This window comes from Schistocerca gregaria, chromosome 6 (assembly GCF_023897955.1).
Source record: "Schistocerca gregaria isolate iqSchGreg1 chromosome 6, iqSchGreg1.2, whole genome shotgun sequence".
NCBI classification, from domain to species: Eukaryota; Metazoa; Arthropoda; class Insecta; order Orthoptera; family Acrididae; genus Schistocerca; species Schistocerca gregaria.
This window is the reverse complement of record NC_064925.1, coordinates 193,233,177-193,256,397: the sequence shown is the minus strand read 5'-3', so window position 1 is coordinate 193,256,397 and position 23,221 is coordinate 193,233,177. Positions and strand designations below refer to the sequence as shown.

The window sequence follows — 23,221 nt, the reverse complement described above, 5'->3', positions numbered from 1 at the left end:
TGCAGACGGCCTAACTGTCGAGACTGGAGTAGTGTAGAGGAAAATAAAACGATACAGCAGTGGATGGCGGAAAGTTGGCGTCAATCAAAAAATGTATTTTGATGGTGCATCTCAAGCACCAAAATACTGCACTGACCAGTCACACAAATATGACCACCTGTCAAAAACCTGAATAATCACCTCTAGCATCCCTGACTGCCACGAGACGTGAAGGAGGATAATCAGTGAGGTGTTGGAACATAGCGAAAGGGATATAGAGCTAGGTTTCTCGGTTGAGGATCCTTGGGAACAGTACGATCGAGGTGGCCCCACTGATTCTCGATTGAGTTTAAAGGCGGGAAGTTCAGTGATCAGGGGAGCACGGTAAATTCCACCTGATGCTCTTCAAACGACGAAAGTATACTCAAACAGTGTGACACGTTGCATTGTTGTGCAGGTAGATACCGCCGTGCGGAGGAAAAACAAACTGCATGTAGGGATGGACATGATCCCCCAAGGAGAGGTGCATATCAGTATTGAACCACCGTGTCTTGCAGAATGACGAGATCCTCAAGGGAATGCCACGAAAACATTCCCCAAACCACAATGCTCCTTCCTGGTTGCAGGGTGTTAGCTTTCAGATCTTTCCATACCGTAGATACCAACGGCCATCTGCCTGATGGAGCATAAAACGTGATTCATCTGGATAGGCCACATGTCTCGGTGAATGTCTAGTTGGGGCACTGGCGTGCAAGTGGAGCCTTCATCGCCAATGAAGGGCAGTCAGAGTGGGTGCATGAACTAGGCACCTGCTTCGGAGGCCCTATATGCAGCAACGTTCGCTGAACAATCAGTGGGAGACACTGTTGGTAGCCCCTTGGTTCATCTGGTTGGTCAGTTGCTAGACAGTTGCACTTCTATTCGCCTCTACACACTGAGCCATGGCGGGGTTGCTGGCGTCGCCTTTCCAATTCCTGGCGTCACAAGCTCGATCTGTCGGGGGATGTCCCTCTGGTTTGAGCCCACTAAGATCTTGTTGATGGGGAGGAGGAGTGTTTTGGCGTGGCGAGTTGGGGGGTGGTAGCAGAGCTCGATTTCGATCCACGACCTCTGGGTTATGGGCCCAACTACAACAATATCGAGCAAAGATCTTAAAGGTCTCAAACCAGGGGGACATCACACGACAGATCAGTCTAGGAGCTCTAAATGTGACGCCAGCAACCCCGCCACAGCTCACACATCTCCAAAACAGTAGTTCGCCCCTATCTTCTGTGGCCTGTAATGCACTAGAGTTGCCTCAGCGCCGGTTTTGGAATGCGCCATGCACGGTATACTTTAACCATGGCGGCACACAAGCAGTTTATAAATTTACACGTTTCGGGAACGTTTCCACCTTTGGCCCGAAATCCAATGACGATGCCGCTCCATTTCCACACAACATGATTACATTGTTTTTCCGCGTACCCCCAGTACTCTTTACGTACACTCGACTGCCAGTGCTGCCACCTGCCGACTGTGAGTGGTCACTGTACGTCGACTTCGAGGCGTGGTCCCATTAATGTGACTGAACCGTGTATTAATGGCAGTTGCTTAGTGCCGATGCTCCATTCGTGTATTTTGTAAGGCGGGCCATTCCTTGTAACCACATTTTAACTATTGGCTGAGCGACGCATCTTGATGTCTGGTTTCGAAAAAGACGATCGTGTGAAACCCAGCTCGCGCTATTCGTCCACGAGACTCAGAGGGCGATAGACACGGGTACCCAGGTAGATGCCGTGTTTCTTGACTTCCGCAAGGCGTTCGATACAATTCCCCACAGTCGCTCAATGAACAAAGTAAGAGTATATGGACTATCAGCCAATTTTGTGATTGGATTGAAGAGTTCCTAGATAACAGAACGCAGCATGTAATTCTCAGTGAGAAAAGTCTTCCGAAGTAAGCCACAGTGGAGTGTCGTAGGATCGTTGCGGTTCACAATATACATAAATGATTTTGTGGATAAAATCGGAATTTCATTGAGGCTTTTTGCGGATGATGCTGTAGTATATCGAGAGATTGTAACAATGGAAAATTGTACTGAAATGCAGAAGGATCTGCAACGAATTGACGCATGGTGCAGGAAATGGCAATTGGTTCAAATGGTTCAAATGGCTCTGAGCACTATGGGACAAAACTGCTGTGGTCATTAGTCCCCTAGAACTTAGAACTACTTAAACCTAACCAACCTAAGGACATCACACACATCCATGCCCGAGGCAGGATTCGAACCTGCGACCGTAGCAGTCGCACGGTTCCGGACTGCGCGCCTAGAACCGCGAAACCACCGCGGCCGGCGAACGGCAATTGAATCTCAATGTAGACAAGGGTAATGTGCTGTGAATACATAGAAAGAAAGATCCTTTATCATTTAGCTACAATATAGCAGGTCAGCAACTGGAAGCAGTTAATTCCATAAACTAGCTGGGAGTAGGCATTAGGAGTGGTTTAAAATGGTTGTTGTTGTTGTTGTTGTGGTCTACAGTCCTGAGACTGGTTTGATGCAGCTCTCCACGCTGCTCTATCCTGTGCAAGCTTCTTCATCTCACAGTACCTACTGCAACCTACATCCTTCTGAATTTGTTTAGTGTATTCATCTTTTGGTATCCCTCTACTATTTTTACGCTTCACGCTGCCCCCCGATACTAAATTGGTGATCCCTTGATGCCTCAGAATATCCCCTACCAAACGATCCCTTCTTCTAGTCAAGTTGTGCCACAAATTTCTCTTCTGTCTAATTCTGTTTAGTACCTCCTCATTAGTTATGTGATCTACCCATCTAATCTTCAGCATTATTCTGTAGCACCACATTTCGAAAGCTTCTATTCACTCCTTGTCTAAACTATTTATCGCCCATGTTTCACTTCCATACATGGCTACACTCCATACAAATACTTTCAGAAACGACTTCCTAACACTTAAATCTATACTCGATGTTAAAAAATTTCTCTTCTTCAGAAACGCTTTCCTTGCTATTGCCAGTCTACATTTTATATACTCTCTACTTAGACTATCATCAGTTATTTTGCTCCCCAAATAGCAAAACTCCTTTACTACTTTAAGTGACTCGTTCCTAATCTAGGCCGGCCGCCGTGGTCTAGCGGTTGTAAGCGCTTAGTCCGGAACCGCGCGACTGCTACGGTCGCAGGTTCGAATCCTGCCTCGGGCATGGATGTATGTGATATCCTTAGGTTAGCTAGGTTTAAGTAGTTCTAAGTTCTAGGGGACTGATGACCACAGATGTTAAGTCCCATAGTGCTCAGAGCTATTTTTGAACCTAATATAGTTCCCTCAGCATCACCCGAGTTAACTCGACTACATTCTATTACCCTCGTTTTGGTTTTGTCGATGTTCATCTTAAATCCTCCTTTCAAGACACTGTCCATTCCGTTCAGCTGCTCTTCCAAGTCTTTTGCTGTCTCTGACAGAATTACAATTTCGGCGAACCTCAAAGTTTTTATTTCTTCTACTAGGACTTTAATTCCTACTCCGAATTTTTCTTTTGTTTCCTTTACTGCTTGCTCAATATATAGATTGAATAACATCGGGGAGCGGCTGCAACCCTGTCTCACTCCCTTCCCAACTACTGCTTCCCTTTTAAAATAGAATGAACATGTAAAATTAATCGTCGGTAAAGCAGATGCCAGAATGAGATTCATTGGAAGAATCCCAAGGAAATGCAATCCGAAAACAAAGGAAGTAGCTTACAGTACACTTGCTCGCCCACTGCTTGAATACGGCTCACCGGTGTGGGATCAGTACCAAATAGGGTTGAGAGAAGAGATAGAGAAGATCCAACGGAGACCAGCGCGCCTCGTTACAGTATCATTTAGTAATCGCGAAACCGTTACAGAGATGACACGTAATCTCCAGTGGAAGACTCTGCAAGAGAATCGCTCAGTAGCTCGGTACGGGCTTTTGTTGAAGTTTCGAGAACACATACGTTCATCGAGGACTCAAGCAGTATATTGCTCTGTCCTACTTGTATGTCGCGAAGAGACCATGAAGATAAAATGTATCCCGTCTGGGAGGCGGCGTGTGGGTAGGAACGCGAAAAGGTAATACAAGTCGGTACTGCAAGAACGTGGTTTACTGGTGGGAAAACAAGGTGGTAAACGATTACATAACTTTGTACGTAGGTGGGATGTTGAAACGAAGTGTCCTGGCTGGCTGCACCTGATCAAATGGGGAGAATATGTAGCGATTGTCGTAGAGCTCTCCAGCGCCGGCTAGAGGGCGGTGTCGTCGGTGTCTGTCGTAGTGCCAACCTATGGCATCGTAGCTACCGATACGACAAAATCAGAGTGATTAGAGCCCACACAGAGGCACACCGACAATCTTTCTTTCAACGAACTGTACGAGACTGGAATAGAAGGGAGAACCGATAGAGGTACGCCAGGTACCCTCCGCCACACACCGTCAGTTGGCTAGCAGAGTTTGGATGTACATGTAGATGTTGACATTCTAAGTAGAGCGATCAGCAGCCAGTTCGTAGCGCACGCTGGAGAGCACAGCGAGTGCTGAAGGCCTCCCTCGCACTGCTCAGGCGGTGGCGGCCGCGGCGGCGAGCGACGCGGTGTCGCTGTCGGCGTCGGTGGTGGACCCGGACGAGGTGACGCTGACGCTGACAGAGGACGGCTCCAGCGGCGCCACGACGCCGGGCTGCGCCAGGCGCGCCGGCAGCGTCGACGCGCTCGCAGCAGCCGCAGCCGCCGGGATGCCGCAGGAGGCGACGCAGCAGCAGCCGCAGCAGCAGCAGCAGCAGCAGCAGACACAGCAGCCGGCCGCCTCCTTCACCCTGGTCCGCCACCGCAAAGTGGAGCTGGCGCCCGTTCCGGCACCGCCACCACCTGCGCCCCAGACGGGTAAGTCGCGCGCAAAATTTTGTCGTGCCTGCACAGGAAAGCATTCTTGTCGTGAACGATGGGCGATTCCATTCCATTTACAAGGTTGCTGGTTTTTAAACTGCAAGGCGCGCCTAGCAGGTATCGCAAGGCTATTACGTTGCCCTCCAAAATCATGAATGGGGCAACTTAACGACAACCAAATGACACATAACACAATTACTGTGACTGATTCCGATGAAATTATTGATAAGACAAATTCGGCACAGTGTCAACATTAATATGATAAGGCTTTGACACACACTCAACATGGGTTTAGAAAGCATCGTTCCTGTGAAACACACCTACACTACTGGCCATTAAAATTTCTACACCACGATGATGACGTGCTACAAACGCGAAATTTAACCGACAGGAAGAACATGCTGTGATATGCAAATGATTAGCTTTTCAGAGCACTCACACAAGGTTGGCGTCGGTGGCGACACCTACAACGTGCTGACATGAGGAAAGTTACCAAGCGATTTCTCATACACAAACAGCAGTTGACCGGCGTTGACTGGTGAAACGTTTTTGTGATGCCTCGTGTAAGGAGGAGAAATGAGTACCGTCACGTTTCCGACTTTGATAAAGGTCGGATTGTAGAGTATCGCGATTGCAGTTTATCGTATCGCGACATTGCTGCTCGCGTTGCTGGATCCCAACGGCCTCGTATCTCTAGCAGTCGAGATGACAGGCATCTTATCCGCTTGCCGGTAACGGATCGATCCCTTAGTCAACAGATGGGGACGTTTGCAAGACAACAACCCTCTGCACGAACAGTTCGACGACGTTTGCAGCAACATGGACTATCAGCTCGGAGACCGTGGCTGCGGTTACCCTTGACGCTACATCACAGACAGGAGCGCCTGCGATGATGTACTCAACGACGATCCTGGGTGCACGAATGGCAAATCGTCATTTTTTCGGATGAATCCAGGTTCTGTTTACAGCGTCATGATGGTCGCATCCATGTTTGGCGACGACGCGGTGAACGCACATTGGAAGCGTGTATTCGTCATCGCCATACTGGCGTATCACCCGGCGTGATGGTAAGGGGTGCCATTGGTTACACGTCTCGGTTACCTCTTGTTCGCATTGACGGCACTTTGAACAGTGGACGTTACATTTCAGATGTGTTACGACCCGTGGCTCTAGCCTTCATTCCATCCCTGCGAAACCCTACATTTCAGCAGGATAATGCACGACCGCATGTTGCAGGTCCTGTACGGGCCTTTCTGGATACAGAAAATGTTCCACTGCTGCCCTGCCCAGCACATTCTCCAGATCTCTCACCAATTGAAAACGTCTGGTCAATGGTGGCCGAGCAACTGGCTCGTCACAATACGCCAGTCACTGCTCTTGATGAACTGTGGTAACGTGTTGAAGCTGGATGGGCAGCTGTACCTGTTCACGCCATCCAAGCTCTTTTTGCCTCAATGCCAAGGCGTATCAAGGCCGTTATTACGGCCAGAGGTTGTTGTTCTGGGTACTGATTTCTGAAATGCTGCACCCAATTTGCGTGAAAATGTAATCACATGACAGTTGTAGTAAAATATATCTGTCCAATGAATACCCGTTTATCATCTGCATTTCTTCTTGGTGTAGCAATTTTAATGGCCCGTAGTGTAGCTCTTTATTTGCATGAAGTGTTGAATGCTGTTGACTAGGGATTTCATATCGATTCCGTATTTCTGGAAGTCTTTTGACACTGTACCACACAAGCGGCTTGTAGTGAAATTGCGTGATCATTGAATATCGTCTCAGTTGTCTGATTGCACTTGTGATTTCCTGTCAGAGAGTTTACTGTTCGTAGTAATTAACGGAAAGTCATCGAGTAAAACAGAAGTGATTTCTGGCTTTCCCCAAGGTTATGTTATAGACCCTTTGCTGTTCCTTGTCTATATAAACGATTTGGGGGACAATCTGAGCAACCTTCTTCTGTTGTTTGCAGATGACGCTGTTGTTTATCTACTAATAAAGTCATCAGAAGATCAAAACAAACTGCAAAACGATGTAGAAGAAATATCTGAATGGTGCGAAAAGCGGCTGTTTACCCTAAATAACGAAACTTGTGAGGTCATCCACATGAGTGCTAAAAGGAACTCGTTAAACTTCGGTTACACGATAAATAAGTCTAGTCTAGAAGCCGTAACTTCAACTAAATACCTAGGTAGTACAATTACGAATAACTTAAATAGGAAGTAACACATAGAAAATGTTGTGGGGAAGGCTAACCAAAGAGTGCATTTTATTGGCAGGACACTTGGAAAATGTAACAGATCTACTAAGGAGACTTCCTACACTGCTCTTGTCCGTCCTCTTTTAGAATACTGTTGCGCTGTGTGGGATCCTTACCAGATGGGGCTGACGGAGTACATCGAAAAAGTTCAAAGAAGGGCAGCACGTTTTGTATTATTGCTAAATATGGTAGAGAGTGTCACAGAAATGATACAGGATTTGGGCTGGGCATAATTAAAACGAAGGAGTTTTTCGTTGCGACGGAATCTTCTTACGAAATTCCCATCACCAACTTTCTCTTTCAAATGCGAAAATATTTTGTTGATACCAACCTACATAGGGAGAAACGTTCACCACGATAAAATTAGGGAAATCAGAGCTCATACGGAAAGATATAGGTGTTCGTTCTTCCCGAGCGCTATACGAGACTGGAGTAATAGAGAATTGTGAAGGTGGTTTGATGAAACCTCTGCCAGGTACTTAAATGTGATTTGCAGAGTATCCATGTAGATGTAGATATTTGAAGTATGGGTCGTGGGGGGGGGGGGGGATGCTAATAATCGCGCAGTTACTTTAATTGCAACTGCGAAGCGCCACTGGTGTCGCCATGAAAATTGAAAATAGATAGTACTACAGAATGGAAGTAAGTCACACCTGTGGTTGGAGTTGAAAGCAGACTGTTCATTGGCATTAAAATGCACGTTTTCAGAACGAAGCTAGAAGTAACCGAATAACTGTGAAATACTGTATATCTCTACACAACGTCTCGTGGTTACGGCTCACCACAGTATCGCAAGTGAAGGCTAAATTGGTGGCAGAATCAGTCACTGGCGGAACCAGCAGCTAGCGAGGGAAACTCCCCATCGCACACCATTCAGATTTAGTTGTAAAATGGCCCAGTGGGTAGCCAGTCAAAAACTGAACACAAATCAGCCATGAAAACAGCAAGAAGGTGTACTAAATTACGAAGAATGAAGCAAAGTAGAAACAGTGAACAGTTCAAGCTCAAGATGTGGAACATCGACAATTTTAACTAGACAGGGTATCGGGGTTTGTGGGTTTATGGTGTTGGACTGCTAAGAGGGAGGTCCGTGTTCAAACCTCGCTCGTGCCTCAATATTTTTTTTCACAAAATTGTGAACTTTCCGACCGTTTATTGACGTGTCTGTTCGCTACATTCAGAGTTGTGTCTGCATGTTGCTGTAACGTCCGTTGTAAGAAACGGACCTCCAGACGTAAGTACCTCCTATTTATTCCAAGTGCCACATGTTTTGAGTCTTCCTTTCGGTTTTGGAACTTTTGATGCTTAAATTCCTTTGTTGTAAAACACTTCTTACACGTCTGTTTGTAGTTTTCATTTCTGTGAGTGGTCTATGCGGCATCTCGCCTGCTCTCGCTGTTCATCACATTTACTTGCGACGGTAATGTAAGCTTACCACATGACGGATGTTCTGTAACCAACGTATGGTATGACAATTGCCAACACTACAGAACAGACACGCCAGTGACCAAAGGGACAGTTCATAAACTTGTGGGAAAAAAAAGGGACACGAGGGAGAGTTGAACGTGGATCTCTCGCTTGGTATTCGAACACCGAGACTATACAACCACAACATCTGGGTTCGTGCAGGTCCCTCGATGTGGGACATCTCAATGTTTGCTTTTTCTGTTTGGCTTCTTTTTTCACACTTCAGTACACCTTTCTGTTTCATGCTTGATCTGTGTACAGTTTTTGACGGGTATCCACTGGGACATTTTACAAATAAACCTGAGGAGAGTACGATGGGGAGATATCCTTGTAATTGCAGATCAGTTTGAAATTTCTGTTAAGTACCCAATACATCGGCTCAGTCAGTGTGGCAGGCCGGCGGTGTCAACGGCAGCCCCCAGTGTGGAAGTCTGGCAGCGTAGGGTGTCAAAGATTGTAAAGGTCCGTCTTGATATTACCGGTTTCTGCTACTGCCATCTTCGATCTGTTACAAATAGAAAAACAAAATTCAATTAGATGAAGCAAAATCTGTAACAGGCTTAATGACACATAAGGAAGATATAAAAAAATATTCACATGATTAATATCCATGCATACCGGCCATACATACCACAACATCAAAAATAAAACATATATATTTAGCTACATAGTACATGGACCGGATGCGTCCAATATTATAAAAATAACAGAGACCAGCAGAGGCCACTGCTGCTAGGGTACATGAGCAACCAGTACCGTAAATTTAATAGTTAAAATGCAGTATGCTTAGTAGTCATTAATTAAAATTACTTCATGTGGCAAAATCAGCGCCTGACAATAAAACATGAACTGACATACAATTTGTGGAATTAGATACGTACTTAAAATCCACATGAAACTTGTAAAGAGCGTGCGGGGTGCAGCCAGCTGCAGATTGTTGCGCATGTCGGCACCAACGATGCCTGACGTCTGGGTTCCGAGGAAATCTTTGGGTTCTTTCAACGGCTGACTAAATTGGCGAAGGCGGCCTCCCATCTCTCGAGGAGTGTAAGCCAAGCTCACGTTCTGCAGCATCGTACCTAGGGTGGACCGGGGTCCTCTGGTTTGGAGTCGAGTGGATAATCTAAACCAGAGGCTGCGTCGACTGTGACGAAAATGGTTGTAGATTTCTCGACCTACGCTATGGGGTGGAAGATCGTAGGACGCCCCTCGACAGATCAAGGGGTGCTCTACACACAGGAAGCCGCTACGTGGATAGCAAAGTACTTGAGGCGTGCATGTAGGGTTTCTTTAGATTAAGTTCCTCCCCACGGGAAACAAACCGTTGGCCTGAAAAATTACCAGTTCATGTCACTGATGTGAGTGTGGCAACTGTAAAAATTGTTAGTTTCCCTAAACAGGTCATTCCAAACGATTTAAATATGCTTAATATCATGTTAGTAAATTGTCGAAGTGTCTGTAGCAAGGTCCCCGAGTTACTCTCCGAAATAAACAGTAGCAGTGTCAATATTGTATTAGGTACCGAAAGCTGCTTGAGACCATACATAAAAAGCAGTGAAATTTTGAACTTGGACTGGACAATGTGTAGGAAGGATAGGACTGATGCTATGGGAGGTGGTGTGTTCATTGCAGTTAAAAGCTGTTTAAACGCATTTCAGATCGATACTGGGTTGGACTGTGAAATAGTCTGTATAAAGGCGTCAATCAGACAAGGATTGACCGTTGTATTATAATGCTTTTATAGACCACCAGCATCCACAACGAACGTCGCACACGTTTCAGGGAAAGTCTTGAGTACATAGGAAGTAAATATCCAAATTATCCATTAGTTATAGGTGGGGACTTTAATCTGGCATCCACTGACTGGGAAAATTACACGTTTTTCTCAGGGGACAGAAGCAAAGATTCGTGCCAAGTTATTCTAGGAGCGCTCTCAACATACAACCTTGAGCAATGGTTAGAAACCAACTTGAGGTGGAAACACATTAGATATCTTGGCGACAAACAGACCTGATTTTTTTTTAGGAAGTTAATCTAGAAGAAGGTATTAGCGACCGTAATGTCGTTGTGGCTTCTGTCAGTGGAAGTAGCAAAAACACCATCTTTGGTCGGAATTTAAAGGTATTGTCCAGCACGTGCTAGAGACATACGTGCCTAGCAAAAATATGGGGAGGGAAAGGATCTACCTTGGTACAACAAACATATCTCGAAATCAGAGAAATTTGCACAGTCGTTTTAAACGTAGTCACTGCCTCGCTGAACAGAAATTATGCGAAATGAAAGCAGCTGTCAGAAGGACAATGAGAGATTCTTTTAACGAATTTGAAAGGAATATTTTATCTGCAGATTCTAAAAATAACCCCAAAAATTTTGGTTGTACGTAAAATCTATGAACGCTACAAATAATTCAATACCTTTTCTTGCTGACATTACGGGTAATGTAACTGGTGATGATAAACAGAAGGCCCATATTCTAAACCTAGCTACGGAAGAGGACCGCAGCACCATTCCCCCTTTCAATTATAGAACAAACGCAAGAATGGCTGACATAGTGTTCCGTGTATCTGGGATTGTCAAACAGTTAAGACCCTTAGACGCCAGTAAGGCATCTGGCCCAGGCGGTGTTCCCGTAAGATTATATGTTGACTATCCTACAAATATACCATCATTCTTATCCATCATCTATCAGAGATCAGTGGAATAGCGGGAACTTCCACGGGACTGGAAGAAGGCCCAGGTCATAGCAATCTATAAAAAGGGTAGAAAAAATCGGATGCACATAATTACCGGCCAGTTTCACTGACATCGTTTTGTTATAGAATCATGGAACACATTTTGTATTCAGAGATAATGACCTTTCTAGACTCTGAGAAGCTCATCTGCAGAAACCAGCACGGTTTTAGGAAACAATGGTCATGCGAGACACAGCTGGCCCTCTTTGTGCATGATAGGCTCTAAATACCGGCTCGCAGGTTGATGCCATATTCCTCGACTTTCGAAAGGCGTTCGACTCAGTTCCGCACTGTCACTTACTTCAAAAAGTGTGCGCTTACGTTCTGTCCGATGACATGCGGTTGGAGAGAAAGTTTTCTAACAGACAGAGAGTAGTACGTCGTCCTGAATGGGGAGGCTTCAACAGAAACAAGCGTAACATCAGGTGTGACCCAGGGCAGCGTAATAGGTCCGCTGCTTTTTACGATTTACATAAACGGTATGGTTGATGTTATTGACAGCGGAGTTAGGCTGTCTGCCGATGATGCTGTTGTCTATTGGAAAGTAGTATCACACGAAAATTGTGAACAAATCAATGAGGATTTGCTGAAGATAAATGCGTGGTGTAATGATTGGCAGTTATCACTCAATATTAGTAAGTGTAACCTACTGCGTAAAAACAAGGCGAAAAGCCCCATTAATGTAAGAGTACAAAATAAATGCCTAGTCTTTGGAAGCGGTAACATCCGTCAAGTATCTGGGTGTGACTATTCGAAATGATCTCAAATGGAATGATCAGATTACAAAAGTAACGTGTAAGGCAAACTCTAGAGTGCGGTTTATTGGTAGAAGCCTGAAGCGATGCAGTCCTTCAACAAAGGAAATAGCTTACAATACGTTAGTTCGTCCAGTCTTAGAGTATTTTTCTTCTGTATGGGACCCTTACCAGCTGGGTCTGATTCAAGAGATTGAGAAGGTGCAAAGAAGAGCGGCAAGATTCGTGACTGGTACATTTAGCCATCGCGAAAGCGTTACAAATTTCATAGAAAGTTTGAAATGGGACACATTTGCAATAGACGGCGCGCTAAACGGAAAAGGCTGCTCACTAAATTCCGAAATCCGATCTTCACAGAGGATGTAGAGCATATATTATTACCACCAACTTTCAAATCGCGCAATGATCACCATTCAAAGATAAGGGAAATTAGGGCTCGTACTGAGGCATTCAGACAGTCGTTTTCCCTCGAGCGATCCGCGAGTGGAGCAGAGGGAGGAAATATGACTGGCGCGAATTGTGGCCTCTGCCAAACACCGCGTGGTGGCTAGCGGAGTATATATGTAGATGTAGATAACGGGAAGCTCCTAGCCTGGCAAAGTAAATAACAGACTTTTGTGTAAAAACCAGAATAAAAGTTTAAAATTAACATCACATCTATAAATCGAAACCTTTCAGCATGTGGTCTCGCGGTTCTAGGCGCGCAGTCCGGAACCGTACGACTGCTACGGTCGCAGGTTCGAATCCTGCCTCGGGCATGGATGTGTGTGATGTCCTTAGGTTAGTTAGGTTTAAGTAGTTCTAAGTTCTAGGGGACTGATAACCACAGCAGTTGAGTCCCATAGTGCTCAGAGCCTTTCAGCATGACAAAACACTTCAACATAACCGTAAGTGCAAGAAAATTAACAAAACAGTGACTAGTAACTGAAATCTCGGTAATCGATGGCACATTTGGAATGGAATGTCAATAGCTGCGCGTCTGGATTCAGTGTGTGAAGTTTTTTTTCCCGCGGCGGAGCTTGCGGAATTAAGCCGTCTGTGCATCAGAACGTTGAGCGTTCCGAGTTTCTGACTCCATAGCGTGGAATACCACATTCGAGAGTTGTGAGGCGCCATATTGTCATTCATTTCAAACCTATACGTATATACGCCGTTTCTTAGCACCAACAAATTGAGAATCACTGAAAAACCCGTTGTTAACTGTGTGATTCGTTCCAATAAAATAATGAGAAACATCCTATTCGTGGCAAAAGAATTATAGTAACTTGCATATTATGAGAGTATGCTATTTGAAGGCAGCGACACACTGAAGATCCACCCAAAACCCATTGTTCTTGGTACTATTTGTTATGATTACATTTCAATCAGTAGCATACCTACGATTAAAGTTTTCAGCAAGTGGTAACATGCTATTTTGTCCAAACCTGACATGGTGAGACCGTGGCTGTGTACAATTAATGTAGGTTAATTCTTACAAAGAAGAAAATAGCAACCAGTGGCATAGTGACTGGTTGCTGTCTTCTTCTTTGTAAGAATTAACCTACATTAAGTGGTAACATGTTATGATTTATTATCAACAACGTGTTGTTGGTTTACCGTAGTGAGAAGCGTCACTGATATCTACGTCCTGGAACTTTTAAATTTTATCCTTCACATTTGAGTTCTTATTACGTTCTGATGCTTTATTATTAGATTAATATAAGTATATCCTGTAATATCTGATGTTATGTAAATATTTCACCTTTTTTCGAGGGGTGAGTTTGTTCGATTGGCTTAATCTGCAGGACAGCTTGTGCTATTTATATAATGATATTTTGCTTCTTTTTCTTTTACGCTTCGTAATTCACATGTTGCAAAGATTTTGCCACTGGGTAGGAACAATGATTAAATAAGACTGACCTTGGGGTTTTTACCAAAATGTAGGAATGATGAAATAATGTATATCTTACGTGGAGAAGTATTGTAAACTTGTATCGCACTGTTTGTAATGGAACTTTTATAAGCCTGTACCCTTATTGATTGCATGGCAGGCCGGTATGACCGAGCGGTCGCCGGCATGGTAGCTCAGCGTGTGCTCTCTGTAATAAAAAAAAACTGAGTCGGATAATCAACGGTCAACTTGAACGGATGTCTTGTGACGTCCGCCCAAACCAAACAAACAATATCGAGGGGAAAAAAAGCGGTTTAGGCGCTTCAGTCTGGAACCGCGCTACTGCTACGGTCGCAGGTTCGAATCCTTCCTCGGGCATGAACGTGTGTGATGTCCTTAGGTTAGTGAGGTTTAAGTAGTTCTAAGTTCTAGGGGACGGGTGACCTCAGAACCGTTTTTTTTTTTTTTTTTTTTTTTTTTTTTTTATTGGGCATGGCACTTTCCTTTTCGTGGACGATGGAGGAAATGTGCGTTTTAACAGAGCTAGCGTGGGAATTTTACACGCGCCCGTTTAGTAAACAGTGAGATTTACGAACTAGGAACATCCCGCAACTGCCGCTGGAGTGCGTTGTGATCGCGTATACCACGTTGGGGCCCACGTATCGTATGCACAAGTCGCATAATTTCTGAGCGTTCAGCAGCACGTTGAACTTAGCACGCTCAACGTTTACGTTCGACAGCACGGTCCGTGTGCCGACGACTTTAGGGCCAGTCTCCTCTCCGCTGGTGGCCAGCACACACGCCCGCACGCCTAGATGCTGCGGCACTCGACGCTGTTCAAACCAGCTTTCTGAACACATCAGCATAAACACTCAAGTTAAACTCATTCTGTACATTCAGCAGTAATTCTGGGTGCCGTTTTCTGTCTACATAAATTTCCATTTCGTCCATTAGGTCCAGTATTTGTCCCTTTGGCACCTTATGCAACACTTCCATGTTATCCTCTGTTACCGGCCACACTCCGTCTTCAGGCCACGAGTGGTCTACCGGGACCATCCGACCGCCGTGTCATCCTCAGAGGAGGATGCGGATAGGAGGGGCGTGGGGCCAGCACACCGCTCTCCTGGCCGTTATTATGGTATTCTTGACCGAAGCCGCTACTATTCGGTCGAGTAGCTTCTCAAATGGCATCACGAGACTGAGTGCACCCCGAAAAATGGCAACAGCGCATTTCGGCTGGATGGTCACCCATCCAAGTGCGGGCCACGCCCAACAGCCTTAACTTCGGTGATCTCACGGGAACCGGTGTATCCACTGCGGCAAGGCCATTGCTGTTTCCTGCCACATGCTTTTCTTTATCAAATGTGTACCGAAGGCGCTCTAATTTTCGCTATACGTCTGCTGTCTGAAACGAATCATAAAATTCCTTGCCGTCTGACCGTTATGAAACTTGCCACAATCTTGGCAGTTGATCTTGTGGAGACACCAGACTCTTCTGACTGGTTTGATGTGCACCAGGATTTCCTCTCATGTACCAACCACTTCAGCTGAGGGAAGCACTTACACCCTATGTCCTCAACTATTTGTCCGACATATTCCCTACTGCTTTTACCCTCTACAACTTCCTCTTGTACCAAGAAAGTTATTTGCCGATGTGTTAAAACCTGTCCTGTCCCTTCTTTTCAGTGCTCTCCATATTTTTCTCTCTCATCGATTCTACGGAGAATCTCCTCATTTCTTACCTTATCAGTCTACCTAGTTTCCAACATCCTTCTGCAACACCACACCTCAAACGACTCCCATTTTCTTCCTTCCTGATCTTCACACAGCCCGTGCTTCACTTCCATATGGTGCTGCACTCCCCAAATTAAGACCAATATTTGATACTAGGAGACTTCTTTAGAGCAGGAATCCCCTCTTTGCCACTGATGGTATGCTTTTTACGTCCTCCTTGCTTAGTCTATAATTTGTTATTTTGCTATCTAGGTGGCAGCATTCACCCACTACTCTCACTTCGTGATCAGCAATTTTGATTTTATGCTTATTATCAATCTCGTTTCTGCTAATCCTCATTTCTTTCATTTTTCTTCGATTCACTCTGTCCCGCCATTCAGCCCATTCAGCAATTCCTGTAATTATTCGTGTATTTCACTGTCGATAACAATATCTGCAGCGTGAAGAGAAGACGTTTTTGAGTTATTAACACCGAAGAAACTTGTTACCGAGCGCAAAATTTTTGATAGTCAAATGTGGATAACAAAGTCATTAGTGATAAAATGGTTCATATGGTAACTAGTTCTGTATTTTCTTAATTGTGGTACCATTATTATCCAGCGTGGTGTGATCTACGTTCTTAGTGGATTACACTGTGTGGCACGCTGGCTTATTTAGCGTAGGTGTTTTCGTAATTTTGACAGATGTGGATACAAAGAACTTTATTACAAGGTCTTAAAATCTCTGATGTATTCAAAATGGTTCAAATGGCTCTGAGCACTATGAGACTTAACTTCTGAGGTCATCAGTCCCCTAGAACTTAGAACTCCTGAAACCTAACTAATCTAAGGGCAGCACACATATCCATGCCATAGGCAGGATTCGAACCTGCGACCGTAGCGGTCGCGCAGTTCCAGACTGAAGCGCCTAGAACCGCTCGGCCACTCCGAGCGATTTTATTAATGTCACCAACTATATTCAGTGTAGACACAGCGTTATATCATATAACAACTGTACAATAAATTGTCTGTTGTTTTTCAGCAGTATTTAAAATATGAGGTATTCTCTAATTCGTATTTGAATTGAGTCGACGATAAATAAGGCAGCGTGACACGCAGTGTAATCCAATAATAACAAATGCAGCGCTGAATATAAAATATCATTATCACGTGGATCACGTCAAGCTGGATAACGCAGGTACTACAATTACGGAAATATTTGCTGTGCACATATACGTATGAACATAATACTATAAGGTGTAACTACGACTGTGACATTTTTAACACAAATATGTGATATATTTAAGTGTCGTGACATAAACAGAACACCCTACACTAGACATATCCTAAATACAAATACGCAAGTAGTTACCAAAAAAATGGTTCAGATGGCTCTGAGCACTATGGGACTTAACATCTGTGGTCATCAGACCCCTAGAACTTAGAACTACTTAAACCTAACTAACCTAAGGACATCACACACATCCATGCCCGAGGCAGGATTCGAACCTGCGACCGTAGTGGTAAGTAGTTACCATATGAACCATATTATTACTTATATCTTTGTTATCCTTGTTAAACTAGCAACAATTTTTGTTCTCTATAGTAGGTGGCTTATGATGATAGGCAAAGCTCGAACCCAGTCAGCTAGTAAATAACCAGCTGCTTTAATGTTAAACATTCAAAAATGTCCTTTCGTCACCATTTGAGAGCTGCAAGACACTATATACTGAAAACATTTATAATGTCGTCAGCGAATATTATCATTAATATTCTTCCACTTAATTTCAGACCCGGTTCCGAACATTTCTTTCTATTTCCGTCATTACTTCTTTGATGTACAGATTGTACAGTAGGAGTGAAGGGCTGCATTCCTCTCTTACACATTGTTTTCAATCTGAGCAGTTTGTTCTTGGTCTTCCATTCTTCTCATCAGCTAGTGCACTTACAGAAAGATTGATCTCCAATAGGCAATCAGTAATCAAAAGGAACTGGAATAGTGCAGTAGTTCTGAAGGAGCAGTTAAATCGCATCGTCAAATATATCATAAACGAGTTGAGAAGAATGTAAGACGCGAAATGTGCGCGGTGAAATAATTCAGTGTAAACAGAATACCTGTCAATAAAGATAATCTAATGCAACTTCATGCACACAGTGTTAAAAGTTAATGAATAAGAGCGTTTAGCTTACCAAGAGAGAGTTGTTATATAGATTTACACACAGTAACGAGATAACGAAGTTAATAATGTGTCTCACGGCCTGCTGTAAAGTTTTTCTGGTTGGGCGGCTTGCATGTCAGGTGTCTTTAACTCTCTGGTACCCGACTGTACTACGTGTGTATGTATTGCGTAGTTTGGCGGTTTATGACTGAGACAGTGGTAATCGCTCTGGCCTCTAACGCGGGGGGCGTTCCATCTTTCATGGTGGGTTGTGGGTGGTAGGATTTTTCCAAAACATTTTCATTTGGTTCCAATAAAACTTTGACAACGTGTTTAGCAACTAACTATTATTATATGCTTTAAATTTCTGTAACTCTTCTTCATAAATTTTACACTGTGAAATTGCTTATCTACTTTGTAAGCTACCTCTATTATGGAACCGGTGCACTGTTAGAAAATATTACTGCTAATAGAGATACAGAAGTGAGCGTTGGTTAAAAAAGTTGATTACCTCTGCTCTGAACGAAGGGAGAGAGTGAAACTCGTCATAGGCACAAAGCCCACTCATCACACACAGCACCAACGGGGACGCCAGTATTAACGTCCTCACACGCCATGCGAATAACAGTGTCACAGTACCTCAGTCCAGGAGACACTGTGGGAGAGTTTGCAATTTGATCGAGGGATTCGGTCTGGTGATAGGAGCCTTGTACCATCACCTGCTCTTCTTCCCTTCCCTTGCCCTTGCCGGACGATTTCAGGCCGTGAAATTTGTCTCGTAGCAGGGATTCGAATCGGCTACTTCCGAATCGAGCTTGACTGTGAAGCGAGCGGTAACAGCGTCTACGGAGGCCCGTTACGGCGAGGTGAGTAGCCGGGAAGCCTCTGCGAGGGTCACGGCCACGTCTGTAAACAGAGATAAGTCGGCATGAAAGCAGACCCGCCTGCTGCACTGTTATCTACTGCCCTAGCAGCTGGCTCTGTTTGGCTCTGCTGCGCTTCATACGACTTGACATCATTACCGTTTCAAGCAGTTCGGCGTCATTACTCTCTGAACTACATTGTGGCAGATGGTGAAATTCATTTACACACACACACACACACACACAAGCCAGGCGCGCGCCAATGTGAAGTACACGTGCACTTCAATTTAATATGCTTATTGTCCTTGTGAAGTGTTAACCCTTTCGGGACGGAGCGCGTTTCCCAAAAGCGGAGCAATTCGGCGGCGCTTTGCGAGTTCCTTATCCCTTAGGTTTACTTCGTCGCTTATAAAATCTACAGTTTTTGACTTACCGGTATAATTTTTTTCTTGTAAATGACGCTTAAAACACCCTCTTTAATGGCATACTATTTTCATTATTCAATTTAGCACACTTTTTGACTTAGCGGTGGTGTCAAAATAGAAAAACATGAAAAATTTGAGTTTTTTACTTTTTTTAGTTGAGAGGTGATGCATTGAATTAGACATATTAAAATTAGTAGTATCTTATTCTTTAAAGTTTTAGCTTTAAAACGACATATAAAACACGATTTTATCTCTGATGGGACGTCGGTGGGAAGAAAAATTAAAAATATTTTGAGGGCTGAAAAATTTGATTTATGCCAATTAACTACAAAATATCATACAATTTGCTTAAAACAAAATTTACGGCTTTGGCATATCGATTTTTCGATAGGCAACCATATTTTACACAAGTCCTTTCGGTACTTTGCTACTTTGTGATACCTGTTGAAGCACTCAGGCACATGAAGAGAAGGGCTGGACGCACAAGTTTCGCAATGAAAGGGGGACCGGTTTCGCCCTCCTGGCGTGGAGCGATCACTGCAAACGTCCCAGTCACCCTGTTTTCCGGTCACCAATCATGCGATAGCATGGTACAGGCCGCCCATCCTGTTTAGGTCACCATGCTCAGAGCGTGGCCTCTTCCGCGATGGGTTGGTTGAGCCCTGACGTCGCCCACAAGGTCCTTGACGAGACTCTTCCGAAACTGGAAATGACTCTTTGGCGTCTCTCCTCTTTTCTTCGCTGCTGTGATGACATATATCAAGCAAGCGTTGACAATCCCCACCAGAACAATTACCCCTTTGTCAGGATGCGCCCCGTTCCGTGTCGATACTACAAGCCAGTCCCTAGATACAGTGCTGGGTGTGTGAGGAGACAATCGGGCCACGTATACGGGCCTCGCGTCCCATAGCGACTGCCGCGTCGGGCCACGTATACGGGCCTCGCGTCTTGAAAGGGTTAAGGCAGTGAGGTGACTGCGAAATTCACTGCCTCTCATTAAAACTACAATACTACCATGCAGCACGAAGGCAACTAACGTCAAATTAGTATGAAGTGAAGTACGTACTTGGATATGCAAATGATAAGCACCTAGGCGCAATGGCACAAGGTAATTTACGCAACAAAAGTACAGTGTCACTTTTTCGGAACCCAGTATTGGTCTCCTATTGCAACGCAGAAGTTTGAAATTTGGCTCAAAGGTATCTGCGATGTCCCTCTGTAACGGTGCAAAATCTTGGCGCCTTGTGATGTCATCACCGGTCACGTCGACGCTTCAAACTGGAGGGTATCGACAGATGGAAAAGAAGATTACAGATTAAGAGTTCATATGAGATTTAAGTTGGGTTAATGATGTCACATTGGCAGAAAATTTCATCACAATTCTGCCCATCGCCCCTGTGGACGTTCCAAACTATCGGAAGATCCTCATACTACGTCTTACCAACGTTTCACCCCCTCTTTTATGCATCTGCGATAGAGGTTTGAACTGCGACGTCCTGTGTTGAAATTACACAGTTTTCCTGTGGATGGCCGAGGAAAACATTTCAAACTTTAAACACACTACCACTCAGTATCGACGCGAAAAGCCCTCAGGGGGTGGCATAAAGGGCATCAATGAAACCACTCCTTCCGACGGGGCGGTATTCCCACGCATTTTGCGGTAGAACACGACAGTTTTCAGTGCGATGAGCAGCAGGACAACTTTCTTGAAAGCCTTTGACACTGTTCCCACCCTCGGACGATTCAACACTTCCCTAAAGATATTGCGGCCTTGCAACCGCGCTAAACGTGATCACACCCATTTGGAGTTTAGTGCGACCGCAGTTTTTGCTCCGATATACACGGTGGAACCACTAGGGACCGTTTCAGACCAGTCGATCCGAAACAGCAAAGGCTGTTCATGCTTCTTCAGTCCTGTGGAGTGATCAAGGAGGGATACGACATGGACAAATGTGTGGAAAAAAACGGCAAGAGGTCCCTCTAAGACACCCTCAGTGTCACCCATCTGTGTTGAGTAGTTTAACAATGTATCTGTACAGAGACAGCCAGTCACTCATTACTAGGCGTGCCAAGCAACCATTTCGAAACGCCTGAGATGCACGGCTTTATGTCGATGAATTAGCACCATCAGGCCACATGTGAAATCTAACCGGTGTAGAAAGGGTTGCCTGTCACCTCAGCACCTAGTAACCAGTGACTCGCTTTCTGTGTACAGGTACAAAGATGCGGAGCTGGCACCGAGGGTGCTGCCGAAATGGGGGTTCTTAGAAGGAACCTTTGCCATTTTATTCATGCGTGTGATATTGTCGCATCCCCGGCAGGAGTGGTTTTATTGACGCCATTTATGCCACCCCTTGAGAACATTTGATGTCGATACGGAGCGGTAGTAAATCTCGAAGATTTCCCTCGGCCATCCTTAACAAAAACATGCGATTTCGACGCTGATCCTCTCCGCCGAAATGGGGGTTCTTAGAGGGAACCTTTGCCATTTTATTCATGCATGTGATATTGTCGCACCCCCTGCAGGAGTGGTTTTATTGACGACATGACATTTATGCCACCCCTTGAGAACTTTTGATGTCGATACTGAGCTGGAATGTTTTCCTCGGCAACCCATGAGAAAAACACGTGATTTCAACGCAGATCGTCTCAGTTTTGACCTTCAACACAGAGGCGTCAAAAGGAGGGGGGCGAAGAGTATGTTAGAGAGGGGTGCCATGATTTTGCCGTCCCATGGCGTTGCTCAGAGTTGCGGTGAAATCCGGTACCAAGGTGACAAAATTAACTCACTTTACATCTAAAAAAGAACTTCAGAGCTCTGGCTTCTTTTCGCATATGTCTATAACTTGCTTTTTTGAAGCGTCGCGTATCGGGAGGGTGACGTCGCAGGGCACCACGCTTTTGCACAGTCACAGAGGGAGCTCGTGGTGGCATCTTTAAGCCAGATTTCAAACTTCTGCGTCGTAATGGGAGCAAATTATGAGATATCGGAAAAGTAACACTTTAATTGTGTTGCACAGTGATGGTAGAAGGAATGCCATATAGATTCTGCTTATAATAAAAGATGGGAGGAAGGCAATGGCAAACCACCACGCCTACGACCTTGCCTAGTCGGCGGCGCGGGTCTCCCGCATCGTTCCCTGCGCTCCTCGGAGTATGGGACGCCATCATCATCATCATCATCATCATCATCATAAGGAAAGATGAAAGCAGCGGCTATGCCATTCAGAAAGCGCTTCTGATTGTTAGAAGGCGGTGTTGTGCGTCTTGTAAGAATGAGCTCTCTGTTCCTGCGTAACGTCAAGCGCCGCCACGACGTCCAAGAACAAAAAAATGGTTCAAATGGCTCTGAGCACTATGGGATTTAACATCTGTGGTCATCAGTCCCCTAGAACTTAGAACTACTTAAACCTAACTAACCTAAGGACATCACACACATCCATGCCCGAGGCAGGATTCGAACCTGCGATCGTAGCAGTCCCGCGGTTCCGGACTGAGCGCCTAGAACCGCTAGACCACCGCGGCCGGCGTCCAAGAACAGACGAGCAGAGTGGGCTGTGAGAGGATGTCAGCCTACAGTAAGCTGACGGACCCCTCTCTAGTACGACACCGAGATACGAGCGACCTCTACATGAAGCGAATATAAGCGCCGCGCCGCCTACCCGCGACCCGAGTCGATGAGCTGTCCTACGAAGGCTACAGCAGTTACTTATGAACTTGCTTATATTGGAATTGTGTATACCGAATAACGTTGATTATTTGAATGTCGCCATTTGCTTGCGGCACACCTTTGTGAAGTTATGCTAAGTATTTTCTTTTATCTTACTGTAATACACTTCATTAATACGATTTGCTTGAAAGCAGGTTTCCTAGGTACCCTATATTAAACGACGATACTGACCGACCGCCATATCCTCCTGAGACTATAGGCGTCACTGGATGCAGGTGCGGAGGGGTGAGCACATCCTTCCCCGGCCGTTGTCAGTTTTCGTGACTGGTGGCTCTACTTCTCAATCGAGTAGCTCCTCAATCTTCCTTACAAGAGTTGAGTGCACCCCGCTTACCAACAGCGCTCAGCAGACCGGATGGTGACCCATC

At 45.0% G+C, this 23,221-nt stretch overlaps 1 protein-coding gene across 4 annotated transcripts in view; it reads left to right on the top strand.

The window, feature by feature from the left end:
- LOC126278176 (protein cappuccino-like) overlaps positions 1 to 23,221 on the top strand; it is a 350,827-nt gene that overhangs the window by 124,716 nt on the left and 202,890 nt on the right. For all 4 annotated transcript variants that reach the window (XM_049978073.1, XM_049978075.1, XM_049978076.1 and 1 more), the window contains exon 3: positions 4,562 to 4,880. In XM_049978073.1, the coding sequence (XP_049834030.1) occupies positions 4,562 to 4,880 (319 nt within the window). The remainder of the gene's footprint in view (positions 1 to 4,561; positions 4,881 to 23,221) is intronic.